A 15,968-nucleotide genomic window follows, 5' to 3' on the forward strand; every position below is an offset into this window, starting at 1 on the left:
TCAGGTCAAACTAGCAAATTTTGTTTCATGGCTTAGAAAGCATCTTTGACTGTCAAATGCATTGTATAAATATTTAAAAAATGGTAAGATGGCAAAATCAGATATGTCAGAGTTAATGGATTAAAAAACTGACTCTTTTGTCTGTATGAATTTTGATTAGGCTTTCCATGACACAGGGTATATGTTTCTAACATAAGTTGTGTTTCTCATTCTGTACCATTGATACATGTGACTATCTAAATAAAAGCTTTTTAAAAACTATTTTTTCTGCTAATCCATGGAATTCAGTATGTGGTTCCATGTATTACTTATTGCTCTGCATTCAAATCTTGTACTGAGCATAGAAGTAAGAGGAATATTTATTATTACTATTTAATGTTAATAAAGAGTTGAATGAAATGTGGTCACTGTAAGAAGTGGCCACATCCTAACAACCCTTTCTGTCAAAGTAAGGCAAGACACTGAATTCCCTTTGAGTCAGTAAAAATTCAAAAGAGTTGGAAAATACATAAATGAAATATAATGTTTTCTGAAGATCTCCAACTCCTCACAGTCATAATTTATTATGACTTTTAATACAGGTACCAGATTTTTGGTTGAATTACATATCTTCTAATAAATCCAATACATCTGTTTTGTGATTCTCTTGCTTGACCACTCAAATGGGGCACAGGTGTGTGGCCCTGTGTGGCCATTCTGTCCTCCCAAGGGGACAGTTAGTGCCTTGTGGAATTCAAAACAGTTCCCATTGAGAAAGGCAGGTTAATAAATCTGTTGGCCTGATTGGAAATAAAATATTTTGCATCAGTTATAAAATCCTGTCACTGCAGAATCTTAGATTCTTCTGTTGTGAGCAGAATGGGAATTTGCCATGGGCAGAATGGGAGCTGCAGACAAAGTTTATTAGAGAAGCCTTCCCTCTGAGTCATGGGGTGCAGAAGGGACCCCTTTGCTTTCCAAACTCCTTCTCAGAGAGGAGTCCAGGCAGAGGATCCTCCTACAACTATTCCTCTGCAAATCACATTTTACAGAATGGAAATGAGATTAGCACCAGTTTACCAAATTCAAGAAATCTGAGATATTAGTTCACCATATATACTTAGAGCAAGGCTTCTGTTATAGGTAGTTGCAGCTGTGAATAGTCAGTGTGACTCAGACCTGCACACCTCAAGGTGGGTGGTTAGAAGAGTAGGACCATACAATTAATGATCAGCTGAAAATGTAATTAGCATGATTTGCCACTTGTAGGAATCATACACACAGTTGCTGTACAAGCAATATGGGAAGCTTTATACAGGAGGTCAGTGGCAGACGGAGGGATGAAGCACAGTGCAGCATTGAGCTGTTTTAATCTCATTTCTGTAGGGGCAGACTTGGGTCATACCAGTAGAAGATTTATGCATGTACCAACTGAGCACATTGATGCTGAAGTCTGAGGTACACAGGTCCTTTATAAAGCCTCTTCAGAGCCACAGGCTTGGGAGAGCTTGTGGTCAGGCAAGATAGGGTTGTGAGGAGCTGCCTGAATCTAATCCCACCACAGCCATCTGCCCTGGCACCAGCACCTGGAGTGACCCCCAGAGATTATCCATGGATCTCAGCTGGAATAACTGAGCCACTTCCAAAAAGGTGGCAGTAACCTTTTATGAGATAACCTGACGGGAATCACCCCTCCTTGCTCACCAGGACCTATGGTTTGTGGAGTGAATGTTCCTGTGGGATTCTCTCACCCAGGCTTGTGCTGTTCATGCACTTCACATTATGCCTGTGGCTGAGTCACCTTGAGTGCCACACTCAGTAGATAAAATAGAATCCAAAACTGTTTACATTTTACAGATGATAAGCATCAGAAAACAGGTTCATCATGGAAAGTGTAGTTAGTACAAAGTTAGCTGCAGTTACCTTGTTACCTTGTGAGCTTTCATGGGCAGAGGTGAATGGGGATGGAGCAGGCTGCAGCAAAATGTTCTTCACTGGGCGTTCAGTTCCACCTAACCTCTCTTCAGAGCCATGAGTGCTGAACTTGTACTTTAAGATCTGGGTGAGAGAATTGTGTCTCTGAGGTATTATACTGTCTCGGGTGATGGTATGGTGGTGAAGTTTGTATTGGTTCTTCCATAATTCTCAACCCTCTTTAGTTTCCTCAGCTGAAGTTCTGCTGACAGGTCTTTGTAGCATAGGACACATTTTAGTACAATTTTGAAGAAAGATATTTATATGGCACTTAAAATTTTCCAGAGCAACAGAAGTTCTGTTTGTGATTTCTTGTTAGGAGGAATTTTATTATGCAAGTTAAAATTATGCAGGGTATGGCTGCAAAATATGTGATGTACAGAAAATAGAATTATTTAGGAGGAATATGATTGTATATAAATACACGTTTTTAGCAAAGTCAATTGCAAAACTTGCAAGTATTAGAAAGTATATACATATATGATGTGTATCTGTATATTTATGATGCCAGATTAATAGGGACACTTTATTATCAATGAAGTTATAGATAAATAATCTGTTAAAGATGCTAATGTCTGCAAAGAGGGTGTAGTTTAAAGAAACTTTTAAAGGCTGTAAAGCGAGTAACTGTCAGGTATATTTAATACTAGCTATGAATTTTGTTTTGGTGCCTTATTTTATGTGGAAAAGGATTTGTATAAAATTGCAATGAAGCAAATGCAAATGTTTGAAAGTGCCAGAGCTTCCGTATAGGCTGTTCTGTTTCCAGGATCCCTGACAGTCCTAGGAGCCTCAAGTGACCTTTGAAAGGGCTGCGTTGTTATGGTGTCACTCAGCTGGGCATCAGTGGTTTTGTCTTTGTCATTCAGACGGGACTCTCAGTTAATTAGAGAAATGAGGATTTTGAAGAGATAATAAAATCATCATCAATTCTGCCAACCCTTGTTTGGCTAGCTTACTTAAAAATTATTTGGACCAAAACATAGCTCCAAATCCTGTTTTTCCACAAAACTATTGACGATGTTCTCTAGTATCATTAACTTGCTTTACACTGGTAAAGTAGCTCACGCAATTTGTTTTTCTTTTTACTCATGAGCCTTAAGCACGGTGATGTCCTTCCTGCTGGGCAGACCTGAAGAGGCAGCTGTTCCCGCTGCTCTCCTGTTCCCTGCCGGGGATAGCTGGAAGTTTTGTGCCCTCTTGTGGTACGCTCATCCAGGGAAGCGGCAGGCAGCCAGCCTGGCATCCTGTCCGTGGCATCTGCTAGGGCACAAACAACACTGCATGGGGAAACAAAATGAAGGAGGGCGCTACAAATCCTGAGCTTGTCCAGATAAAGACAAAAGTACACATTGTTTCATGCACAGAAGTAAATCAGGTAATAATTAGCCCCATCAGCGCCATAGTCAATCAATCAATACCAGCAATAAATCTCTGTGACATAACATATCCAAGTTAAGAATCAGAAGATGCCAAAAATTTTTATTTGATTCAGTGTTAACATGCTAAAGCTGAGAATGTTTTTGAAAGTGGGTGAAAATCTCATTTAATATTTCTGTGGTTTAAAAGGTCAGATTTAGCTGCATCTTCATTAAAATGATAAGTTGTTAGCAGTGATAATGCTCCCAGTTTTTTAGTTGTATATATACCTGTTCTGAGTTGGAATGTGGCCAGCCTTCAGTTTATCCTTTCATTGCAGTGCCTGAACAAAAGGTTTGTTCTAGGGAGGGCTCAGTAGCAGAGGAAAAAGATATTCAAACAACCTTTAGCAGAGAAAAAAATTCAACCAACCTCAGATGTTAGACTCAGGCACTGTTAAAAATGTTCCTCATTCTCAGTAGTACCTATGATAATGAAAGAAAAGATCCCCATTAAAGAGAGGTTCTGGATAAACATCACTTACTTTACTGTACTTAAGTGTACTGAACTTCCAGCTTTTCTAAAAAATAAAGAATGTCTTCTGACCTATTTGAATTGGGAAACAGAAGCATCAAGAGTAATTTGAGGCCCTGGAAAAAAAACAAAATAGGCAAAGGCAGTCTGCTGGTGTGAGGGGGAAGAGATGTAGCTTCTGGTCCTGTAATCAAAGGCAATTGCTCTGGTGTTCCCTTGTCCTCCCCTTTTTCACAGTGATGTATCTGAAGTCCAGTAAACTCCTCCTGACTGTAAACAGCAGGTTTTTAATATCATTTCAGTGGATAGTCATGTTAAGTCCTTTTCTCCCTGCCTTATGTGTTCCTTTGAAGAGCAATTGCTTACAACGAATGGAAGATGCCAACTGGGGGTGACCTTGTATAACGTGAACTTTGTGGGCAGTGCTTTTCTAAATACTTCCTCTATTTTATGTGATCCTTCAGAGAACAGCAGTGGGGAAAATACTGGAAAAGCAGTGGAAGACCTGTAGGTCTTGTGGATGTTTGGTTGTGAATGATGTGGTAGCTTCCTTTTCTCAGTTATGTAGGATGACTCCTGCATAAAGCTTATTACTGAAATGAGTGTTGGGTGGAACACTTGCTCACTGTTGCTCTCCTTTGTCCCTTCTAGGTATGGAGAGTGCAATCACACTGTGGCAGTTCCTTTTGCAGTTGCTGCTAGACCAGAAACACGAGCACCTCATTTGCTGGACATCTAATGATGGCGAATTCAAACTTCTCAAGGCAGAAGAAGTGGCTAAGCTGTGGGGACTCAGAAAAAACAAAACTAATATGAATTATGACAAGCTGAGCCGGGCGCTCAGATACTATTATGACAAGGTAAATTTTGTTATTCTCATGCACACTAAAAAAATAGAAATGCTACCAGTTAATATTTCTCCTCTCCGTGTAAGCTATTCAGAAGCTCCTCTAACTAGTCAAGATCCTAGAAGGAAAAGATTGTAGAATAAAAATATACAGATATTGTAGAACACAAATCTTGCATATTCACATTTCTCAATTTTAGACTCCAGTAAATTAAAGGAATTTCCAAACTGTTTCTGCACCCTTTTTTTGATGAATATTATATTGTTTTTACTAATCGATATTAAATCTTTTCAGAATTAGTTCTCCTTAAATGGATATTTTTCAATAAGATATAAAAATTCCAAGTTATTAGGTTTTACTATTTCCTATATTCTTGAAGACTAAATATTAATAAAAAAAGACTCTTATAGATTTTGTATATTATAAAGGAGAACTTCATAGCTGTGCTTGTTGGCCTGCTTTCATCTTGATTTTCAGAAAAAGGGGTGAGATGAAATTATACAGTGAGTAATGCTGGTGTTCAGCACAATTAGGGCATGTTTGCTGCCTGCACAAGGCAGAGGAAAGTAGATACTGTTTCTGGACTGACCTTAGAGTGCTGTTGTCATGTATTATTTGTAGTGCACTAATTATTGCAGGGCACAGTGCTATGCAGTCAATCTAACACAGTGATCAAAAAACATGTTGACTGCAAATTAACAATGAACAATTGGATGAACAGACTTTCCATGACCCACAGGGGCTCCTTCTCCTGGAAAAAAAAATTAGTTTTAGATTTAGGGATGTTAGTGTTTTGTCCACTAGAAGTCAGATTTTCCCACTTAATACGTTTCAAAGGTGGCCTGACGGAGAAGGCATGAAAGGATTTGGTGAGGACAGTACAGTGGCTGTTCTGGGCAGTTGGTGTGATGCATCCCCTTCACTAAGTGCTGAAAAGGCTTCTGCCCAGCATGGGGAAGTTTGTTTCATTATATGACTCCAGCCCCTCTGGTTATAAACTTGACTGGGATCAATGGAGACACAGTGCCTGCTGGTGCATGAAGAGCAGAGCCAGGCAGAACCCAAATATGCTGTTAGTGACTGAACAGACATTGCCTAAAAACAGGGAACAAGATATTTGTAGCACTTGTGCTTTGAGATCTCTCTGTTCTCTTTGAAGTAATGGAATATAATGGCTCCTTACCTGAGACTCTCTTGCTTCTTTTGCTTCTTTTATCCCTTAACCTTTTTTTTAAACCCCTGTTCTGTTTTCAGTTCCCTGCCCCCAGCACGCACACACCTTTGTCATCTGTTTTGTCTCTGCCAGAGTGGCTGTACAGTTTCTTCATCAGTTGCCTGGCTGAGGCAACTGCTTGCTGTTTGTAGAGATGGTCTTCTGTCTGACAGTTTTATCTAAGTGGCACAAGGATTTTGGCCATTTTTCCAGGCATTCTGCGGTCCAGTGGAGGTCATAGCTCCTAGATGGAAAGAAGGATAAATTATTTCTTCCCCATGTACTGCAATCAGGGTTTGAACCCCAATCCAAATCTATGGCTATTTCTATTTAAATGGAAAGAGTAACTCTTTGGAATGAAACAGTGGGAGCTTCTCACTCTGTGGGTATAGTGTTTGGTGACGTGTAGGTTCCCAGACAGTGGAGAAAGGTGGATTATTGGGAGAGTGCAGAGGGACAGAGAACCTGGCTGCAGGTTTTGAATGGTGTAAGATAGCAGATAGTGAATCCTTGTGGAGTGGCAGGGAATTGCTCAGCAGTGGGTTCAGTCCTGAACGCTTCCTCTACCTTCAGTTCAGTCTATACTGCACAGCACAGGAGGGAAGAAGCCAAGAAAAGGAGGAAAGGCTCCTTGACATTCTTCCTTCCCCCCTGCAGAACAAAAGGGGAAGGACTGGGGAGGTGAAAGAGCCCCTCTCAGACCGTAATGCTCTTATGCTTGAGATCATTCATTAATTTGTGAGATAAACCTAAAAGCAGTCTAGACTTTGAGGTAGCCTTAAGGAGCCTTCTGAAATCCTTGTCCCCTCCCTGCTGGTGTGCAATGATGGATGTGTTGGCAGCTGGGGGTGCTGGGACAAATGGGATGCACACTGAACAAATGTGACAAACACTGAGCTGCAGATGGAGTGGCAGCAGGAAAGATGAGGCAGAACTCTGGACAGGACTTCATTTGCACTATGGAATTATTGACAGGAATTTCTCTTCCTATAACCTAAGTGATCTGGCAGCATGTGAGTTTGAGACAAGGGTCAGTGATTTTTTAGAAAGTATGGTAGCACATGGGCTGGACCTTCCTTTCGTGGACTGCCCTCTGCTCCTCCTGCATACAGTTGACACTGAACTAACTAATGTTTCATGGATTATCTTTGAAATTATTCACCATGGAGAAATAAAACCTGATTGCTGGATAAGTGGGGGTTTATGAGCTCTGCCTTTTGCTTGGGGGGAACACTGGCTTGTTAAAATTCATCATCTGATTCATCTGAACTTAAAAGTAAATTAATTCCAGTACTGGAGAAAAATAACACAATTAGGACAAGTTCCTTAGCCTGGCTTTGAAAACAAGCATGACATGCTGTTGAGGCTGATGGCTAGATTTATGTTAAATTCACAGAAAAAGCACCCCAGGAAATATAGAGTATGGCATGTCTTGATTGTAATTTGCTGCCATGATTATAGTTGCTAAATGTTTGTAGATAATCTGAAGACTCCATTTCCTGTTTCATTTGTTCCCCAAATTCTTCCCCCACCCTCTTATTTTATTTAATGCATTTCTCCTATTGTCTCAACAGAGCAGCAGCACAGATGACAGATAGCACTGAGGAAAGGCATCCTGCACTCTACCTACAGCTTGTGTCCACCATGTCACACTTTTGCCAGTCAGAAATCCCTTGTAATGCTTTCAGGCAAGAAAATACTTCAGCACTATTCCCACACAGAGCACTTCAGCTTGAAGTAAAATACCTATAAAAGTAGAGTTAATAAGTTTATTGTTTTCCTCAGGTTACCCGGTTATTTTGTTTTTATGGTAGCTGTAATGGCACATATCTTTTGGAAGTCACCAGGGGTTTCAAGGCTACTGAACGTCCCTATGAATATTTCACGATGACACCACAAGAGAGAAGCTAGTGATTTTTCCCATGAGGTTTTTTTTCTGAGAGAAGGAGGGTGAATCCAGGAAATTACGTGCTGATACTGACATTAATAAGATGTAGAGGTTGTGGAATGTGGAAATCAAGTCCTCAGAAGTTAGGAAATAAAAGAATCACAGTTCCCTGGATAACGCTGATGTTTGCATGAGTTCTGCTGCATCTTTAATTACCCAGTCACATACTGTTGTGATGAACAGCTATTCAATATTTTTGCATGTTCTCTGAACAGCATGTAGCCCAAGGCTTTACTCAGTGAGTACTATTCAGTCTGGTATTCAGTCAGTTTTAGTTTCAGTTATTGTGTGCCCACTTGTTTAGATGGCTTGGCAGCATGATTTATAGCATTAAAATAACATGGGCTGCTTTGTGCTCATTGTAGTGCAGGGCTTCTCAGGTGCTCTCAGGATTCAGAGGTGCCAGTGCATTCACTCCCCTCCCATAACAGGTCAAGCCCCATAACCTGGTTACTAGTTTGTATTTTTAATGTCCAAGTGTGGGTGGAAGCATGAAAGAATTGTTTTGGGTTCAGGTCCCTTGCTTGGGTGCTTTCTGAACTTCAGGATATAAATGAGGATATACTTCAGGATAATGAAAAATGTTATTTTACTTTTGGGAAGGCCTTCTCTAAGACATCTCAGGGGAAATAGAATCCTCCAATGAAACAATAGCAGTGTGATTGTGCTGGAGTACCAGCTATACATTATGTAGTGGTGCAGGTCAGAGGTGTTACAAGGAAATACTTTAAGGGACAAATTACCTTTATAGAAAACTGGAAGGAACTTCATCCAAGAGTGATTTATGGAAGACAAGAAAGTGCTTGGCTGAAGTGGCATAAATGATTATATGGTGCTATCCATATGGAAAGGTGGGAGTAAAGGATTTGACACTCAGTGAGAGGTGATGGGTAGAGGAGAAAGCCCAAGAACACCTGCCTCAAAAAGACACATAAAACAGTTCATGTTTGATGTGAGAGGAAAGGGATGTCCAGTGACCTGCAGTATGGAGAGCAGAGAACCTGGTCATAGGTGCTAGCCAGAGAAATAGCCTTTATCTTCCAGCTGGAGGTGAAGGAAGAAAGACTGAAATCCAGCTAAATGAGAGCCTTGATCTTCCAAAGGTCAGTACAGGTGTACAGGGTAGTAGCACCTGTGCCTGCATCAAAAATGTTACAAAATCTGGCTCCTGCACACACAGTGTACAAAGCATTACTGCATAACCTGTGATGCTAGCAGAATCTGCCTGCCTGCACATGCTGATGTGGACACACTCCCATTTTCCAGAGCAGACCATCCTGCTCAGGTACCTCCTGCCAGCATGTGTACTTCAGACACTGGAGTGTGAGCAGCCCCCTGTCAGGGTAGGGGTCCCAGTAGCTGGAAGCAGCCTGGATAGAGTTCTGGGAGGGATTCATAACCTGTGCTCCTACACGTGTTGCACCCCTCAGTATTCTTAGAGCCAGGGAACTTGCAACACATCCAAGTGGGATGTAGGAGCAGCCGCTACAGCTCTGGTCTTTTTTCTGACCAGGGATGTTTAGTGCCTACAGACAAGTCCATTTTCCTGTCATAAATTGTGAGATCTTGGGCATCCTGATTATAAGGTCACTTCCTGGAAAGAGGGAAAAATGGTCTTCCTGCTCCTGAGATAGTCTGAAGTTTGACTAGGAAGTGAATCCCATGTCCCAGATCAATCTCCCAAGTGGTTCCTGCAGCCAGCAACCTTGCCAGCTAACAGGTTTGGGCCAAGCTACTAAAATGCTTCAGTCACCCTGGTAGTATAGTTACACATTTGCTCTAAATGGCTCAAACACGGAACAGGAGTCAGAGCTGATAAAAATAAATCACAAACACATGATGGATTCAGTGGTGCATAGTTGACACAACCCCTCCCAGGATAGTCTTGTTGAAGTTGCAGGGAGAACCATCTCAGCAGCTGCTCTGTGGAGGACAGGGCAGAGGAGGGCCATCCCTGCAGCAAATTCAGAGCTCTCCGGTGAGGCTGCTTTTGGAAGGGCTCATAAAGCAAGTTCCTGAAGTGCTGGGCTGTGAATGAGCTCCCTAGCAGGGCTGATGTGTTGGAGCAGGCAGCAGGCACTGCAGGTTCCCAGGCACCTCTCCACAGGGCTGGGCACATTTGCTGTAGTCACTGGTTTGTACTCTGGGGGCAGAGGAGGGAAAGTGTAAAGTGTTCAAGATGCCAACAGAAGAGGGGCATTCCTTACTCCCTGCCCTCTCTCTGAGTGTCAGAGTGCTGTCTATTGATAAGATTTATTTTTTTTTTAAGCTGTTGGTCTGGAGCCCCTGCTCTTGTCCTGGTTGCTCATTTCTTCTCTGCAGCAGCTGCATGGGCCCAGCAGCCCTACCCTGGCTCCCTGCAGGCCTGGCCAGCAGCCACTAGCACTCATTGCAAACCTGTTCATGAGGGAATTTACATAGAAAATTCAAAGAACAACAACAAAAGAGGGCTAAATGTTCACATACACTTACTGTCCTGCTACCAAGCAAGTGGTCTAGTCTTCTGCAGATGCAAGAAGGCACAATTCTTTGTCCTTTCAAACTGCTTGTTGTGGTGCCTGTCACTGTCTTCTGTGGTTTGAACTGTCATAGCTCAGAATGACTCTGACAGATCACTGAGGTGATGGTAAAAATATGCTGCTTTTTACCTTCAATTATTTGTCAAAAGAATATGGAAAAATCAGTGCCTTTCCGAGGCACTTCATTAATTTGTGTCCTTATTTTCTCTTGCATGCCAGTGGAGATTTCCTCAGGCTACACATTTAAGAGAAGCCTGCAAAGTGCTTGAGGAATCTGCACTTGAATCTTTTCATCTCCAGCCATCGTTAAGTGGGCCTTTGCTGCAGGCTGACAGAGTTGGAGGAGCAGCACTGCAATGTTCTTAAAATATAACTGTATTTAATAATAACAAAGGAAGTATAAACTCACCAGTCCGTTCAGTTGCTTTTTATAGCAATGTTCCCCTGTTTCAAGCCTGCATCAGTGTAAAAGTTCAATCCTTAAATACATTTAATCTTGTTCTGCTGGGAGTCACATTTTCCAAGGAGAATCTCAGTTGCTAGTGCTTGATTCAAAGTTACCAGGAGCAAAGGAGAGGCATTATTTTACATTAAAATATAAAAAAATATATATAAAAGAAAGAAAACAAAAATCCAGTTGGGATGTTTTTTTTTTTTTTCATATGTGAGTAGTTTGGAGATTTTGCTCTTTGGAAAGAGAATGCAATATTGAGAGTGCAGAAAAAATGCAATCATCCAATGTTGCACCTAATTAGCAATGAAAAAAAAAGTCTAGGCCAAACTCAAAGCCATGGGAATTAAAGCTCATGCAGTCTGAGATTCTGTGGGCTACTTGTTTGTCCTGAACCTCTGGAGGGCAAAAAAAGACACTGCAGCATCTGCCAGGTGAGTAGATGTGTGTACAGTTCAGCAAGGAAGAGGGCAGTCTGTGCCTTTAGTCTGAACTTGTTGAATTTAATTATTCTCTTTGCTACAGATCCCTGTTATCACCTTGGGAAACAACATTCTCTATTTGTGCCACAGCCCCTGACCTGTGATGCAAAGCTGCATCCCAGGGCTCTTTTGTATTCATTCTTTTGTAGGGTTAGTTTTGTATTCAAGGAGGTGCCTGAATGAAATGCCAGGACATTCAGACAGATGAATTACAGAGTGAAGTAGCTCAGCTGAAGGACAGCAAAGGTTCTGACACTCAAGTGCAGATTCTTCTTTCACAAAATGCTCCTTTGCTTTTGTGACTGAGCAAGGTGTAGTGCAGGCAGTACAAGCACCCAGAACTACTTGTTGTCTATATATAGAGAAAGATGATGTCTCTTTTCCTTTTCCTTAATTTTCTGTTTCATTTTCAGACAGCTTAACAAATGTTTCCACTATTGGTGTCAGAAGCTGTGGTAGAATGAAAAACCAATTAGATTTTTAGGAAATTTGTAAATATTTACATTCCCATATGTACAGCAGAGCAGATGTCTGCAGAATACCAGCTGGAGGTGCAGCAGATGTGCTGGACTAAAGGGAAGCCTCTTGGAAAGGGTTTTTCAGAGGCAACTTAACAAACTCTCCACCAGGGGTTTCAAGAAGAGAGAAATTAGCACGGAAATCTCAGGACACATTTCTTGTTTTGTTCTGCAGCACTTGGCTTAGGGTGGTAAATGTTCCAGCCCCTAAGCCAGGCCTGTGCCATAAAGTGCCTTTGTGGAGGAGCACACATACCCTTGGGAAGTGTGTCAGAGCAGGCAGCCAACCTGGGTTTGCAGGAGGAGCACTAGGACTAGCAACAGGAGGCTGATAAAAAGTCTCAAAAGAATCAGTTCTTTACATAAAGGGAACATTTCAAGAAAAAAATAAATGGTTCTACAAACATTTGAGAGGTCTGGGACTTTTTCAATAATTAATTTCCATAGTCAGTTTAGACTGATGAAAACCTTCTGCCTGCACCAGTGAGCATCCTGAGCCTAATGCAGGTCTGGAGATGGTGTAGGGGATATTGCAGGACACAATTACTTTTCCAGCCTATGCAAGGGGTTGCATTTTCACAGACACAAGTTCACGATCATTGGCAGAAAGACAGTCACTGTAAGTTTAGCTCAATCCTTTCCTTATGTGGTAAGGAACAGAGGGTAAATAACTGGGGCCAGGAGGCTGAGGTGGTTTTGTCCCTTGCAGACATTCTGAGAGTACTTCATCCTCAGGTGTTGGTGTCAGTTTTAGGTGGCATGAATGAAGGAGTTTGCATTTATTGTGGAACGCAAGTGATGGCATGGCTCGAATCCACAAGGCAGCAGAATTGCTTTTACTGGAAAGAAAATATTCCCAAGCTGCTTCAGAGGAAGCAGAAGTGAAACAGGCCACCAGTAGGTCTTTGTCACCAAGTGATGGTGGTTTTGTTGGAAACCATGAGGAGCCAGGAGTGAACTCCCTGGCTGAGCAGAGAAAGGTATTAGAATAAGCCAAGGGTGATCAGCATTTGGAGCCCCACAAAATGACCTGCATAGCTTTATGAGGGGCAGTGCCCCCTGCCCTTGTGTGCGCAGTACTGGGTGCCTCTGAAGCACTGATCTTTCTAGCACCTTCTTTGTATTTGCAGAACATCATCAAGAAAGTGATCGGACAAAAGTTTGTATACAAGTTTGTCTCCTTTCCTGAGATTTTAAAAATGGATCCCCATGCTGTGGAAATCAGCAGAGAGAGCCTTTTGCTGCAGGACAGCGACTGTAAGATGCCTCCGGAGAGCAGGGATCAGCACAAGCACAGCTTGTCAGCACTGAAAAGCACAAGCCGTAACGAATATATCCACTCTGGCCTCTACTCCTCTTTCACTATCAACTCTCTGCAGAACCAGCCAGACCCTTACAAGACCATCAAAACAGAAAAACTGGAGAAGTCAGAAGGAAACACACCAGTGGAAGAAGTCCGAACTGTTATCAGATTTGTGACAAACAAAACAGACAAACAAGTTATGAGGCCCATGGTGTCGTTGCCTTCTACTTCTGAAACAGCAGCTGCCTCTGCTTTCCTCAACTCTTCAGCTAAAATATCTTCCTTAATGCTACCCAACAGTGCCAGCATTTCATCTCCATCATCATCCTCCTCCAGGTCACCATCTCTGTCTCCCACCTCACCCCTCCCTACAGAACACAAGAGCTTCTTCCTTGACTCCAGTTGCCACGACTCAGATTCCCTTGAGCCTCTGAACCTCTCCTCAGGCTCTAAGGCCAAATCCCCATCTCTTCCCCCAAAGGCTAAAAAACCCAAAGGCTTGGAAATCTCTGCCCCACCTATGATTCTCTCCAGCACTGACATCGGTTCCATCGCCCTCAACAGCCCCGCGCTTCCTTCAGGATCCCTGACTCCAGCTTTCTTCACTGCACAGGTAAGACCTGCCTGTCTCCAGGCATTCCCTCCTTGTGGCCAACTGTCAGTTCTGTGGGTCTGTCATCATCTGGTGGGAGAATACCCCAACATATGGGAAAGAGGGAAATGCAGCAGAAATCTGAACAAGGGGTGGAAAGTAGGTTTCTCCTGGGATTTGTTCCTAATTGAGTGTGGGAAATCCATCACAGTTCACAGACTGCCTGAAAGAATAAGGAAATGGACAGCCATTAGTTAATTGTTTATCAGTTTAAACCAGCCTCCAGATCTACAAATCAAACAGGAAAAAGCCAAAAAGAAAACCACAGGGGTTTTGTAGGTCACAACTTGAGCATGTGGGATGCTTGGTTAGATTTCTCTGCTAGATGTTGCAATCCATTCAACAGAAATTAACTTTTTGTTAATTTCTGAACACAGAGCAAATTAAGTGGTTTCTAAGACAGGCTCTGAAGTCAGTTTAATGTACAGATTCACAGAGTACTTGCCAGAGCTTCCATTCAGCACAGAACTATAGAATAACCGGAAGGTTATTTTGTTCTATTTAATAACATATTTGTGGTAATGTCAACAGTGAGTTCTCATTTTCAAGCTAGTCTATGAAAAAAGCCTGGGAGTTCAGAGCAGAAGGATAAAGTCATGTAGATATGACTCAGTATGTTCATTGGTGAGTTTTGTCTTACAATACCACCTCAAAATTAGACCAAAAGTAATCCAAGAATAAAATTATCCCAATGTGGAATATCCCCCAAGATCCCCAGCCCTGAAGTAGCAGTTGATGCAAATTCTGGCATTGAATGCAGCAAAGTGGACAGTAAATAATGAGGACCAAGGTGTGTTACAAGCCCTCACTCACTTCACGCTGCCTAGAAGACCCATGGTATCCAGAATCCCATCCCCTCTTCCCTGTTTGAAGGTGTTGGAGGTGTTTGATGTGGACAGCACTGTGTGCTGCACGGCACAAGGGCTGGCAGGAGGGAGTGTTGGCAAGTGCTCTCAGCCAGCACAGCACTTGCTCTCCTGAGCTTGTCAGCTGGCTGCAGAGTGAGTTTGTGCAGCTCAGGCACACCTGTAAGCCACCAAGATACAAAGCTGTGTCACCAAAAAGAGCACTTGTGAGCTGACACCTTCATTCTTGACATCACAAAGCCTTTAAGTGAAGTTATGTTTGGCAGGAAGAACAGAAGTGTGGCAAACCAAAACTGAGATGCATTGACAAACTTACGTCCTCTAACTGTGGTATCACCACAGTATTTTTTTCACAGTGAGCAAATCTGACAATATCAGATGCCAACCAGACACAATGACAGTATGAGTTATTTCAAACCCACTTTTATCTGTTGCTGCCCCCAAACCACAGGATGAACAGAGATTTGTTTCCTGGTTTTGTAATTATTTCTTTGAATATTTAACTTTCCCATGCACCTATGAGCTGGTGTACTTACTGCCCTGAAAGATGTAGAAGGGGATTATGTTGAGGATTGTGGCACTGCTTTAGCAGGAGGGATAGCTAAGGCTGTGCTGAATGTTACCCAACTTAAAGCCATCACAAATCTTTCTTGCAGGTTGTCCTATCACAGAAGAGGCATACGGCATCTGTGTAGGGTAGTTCCCAGGTCTAATTATTTAAACTTTTGGCTATACAGCAACATAGCTTTTATTCTCTCCTTTAGCCTTCTTTTTCTAGTGTGGATAAGAAGCACCCTGCATCCTAAACACTCATCCTAGTGAATACAAAATGAAAACTACATAGCAGCTGTGTTCAGATAACTGTAATATCACAAGGCAGAATAGCTAAAGCCATAATTTAGACAGGAAATCTGCTGTTCATCCCATTATCCAAGGAAGAACATGCATCATATCTCAAATGTTCTCTGATTTATCAGATCCCAGTGTGAACACCTGCTGCCAGGGGCAGGTGCAGAACAGGATGTCTGCTCCAGGAGTGATGTATGTTCTGAGAAGGTGCTGCTGCCTGAGAGGATTCTCCAAATGGCTTTCCACTGTACCTGCTGGTCATGAGGAATACCCTCAGGTGGAATGCTGTGAAAGGGCACATGATACACACAATCAATATTAGAACAGAAATGTATGTGTGACAGCACTTGCCTGCTTTCTAACAGCTGCCAGCGACAAGATTGTACTTACACACATTGTCACAGAAGTCAGGAGGCATGAGCATCATTGCTTAACAGAATCCTCTCTGTGCAATGAATTATTTCTATTTAAAC

The 15,968-nt window shown here is 42.2% G+C and overlaps 1 protein-coding gene across 2 annotated transcripts in view; it reads left to right on the forward strand.

Moving 5' to 3' along the window:
* ELK3 (ETS transcription factor ELK3) overlaps positions 1–15,968 on the forward strand; it is a 36,972-nt gene that overhangs the window by 12,661 nt on the left and 8,343 nt on the right. For both annotated transcript variants that reach the window (XM_059472167.1, XM_059472168.1), the window contains exons 2-3: positions 4,498–4,706; positions 12,956–13,741. In XM_059472167.1, the coding sequence (XP_059328150.1) occupies positions 4,500–4,706; positions 12,956–13,741 (993 nt within the window). In that variant the 5' untranslated portion in view covers positions 4,498–4,499. The remainder of the gene's footprint in view (positions 1–4,497; positions 4,707–12,955; positions 13,742–15,968) is intronic.

This window comes from Ammospiza nelsoni, chromosome 5 (assembly GCF_027579445.1).
Source record: "Ammospiza nelsoni isolate bAmmNel1 chromosome 5, bAmmNel1.pri, whole genome shotgun sequence".
In the NCBI taxonomy this organism is placed as follows: Eukaryota; Metazoa; Chordata; class Aves; order Passeriformes; family Passerellidae; genus Ammospiza; species Ammospiza nelsoni.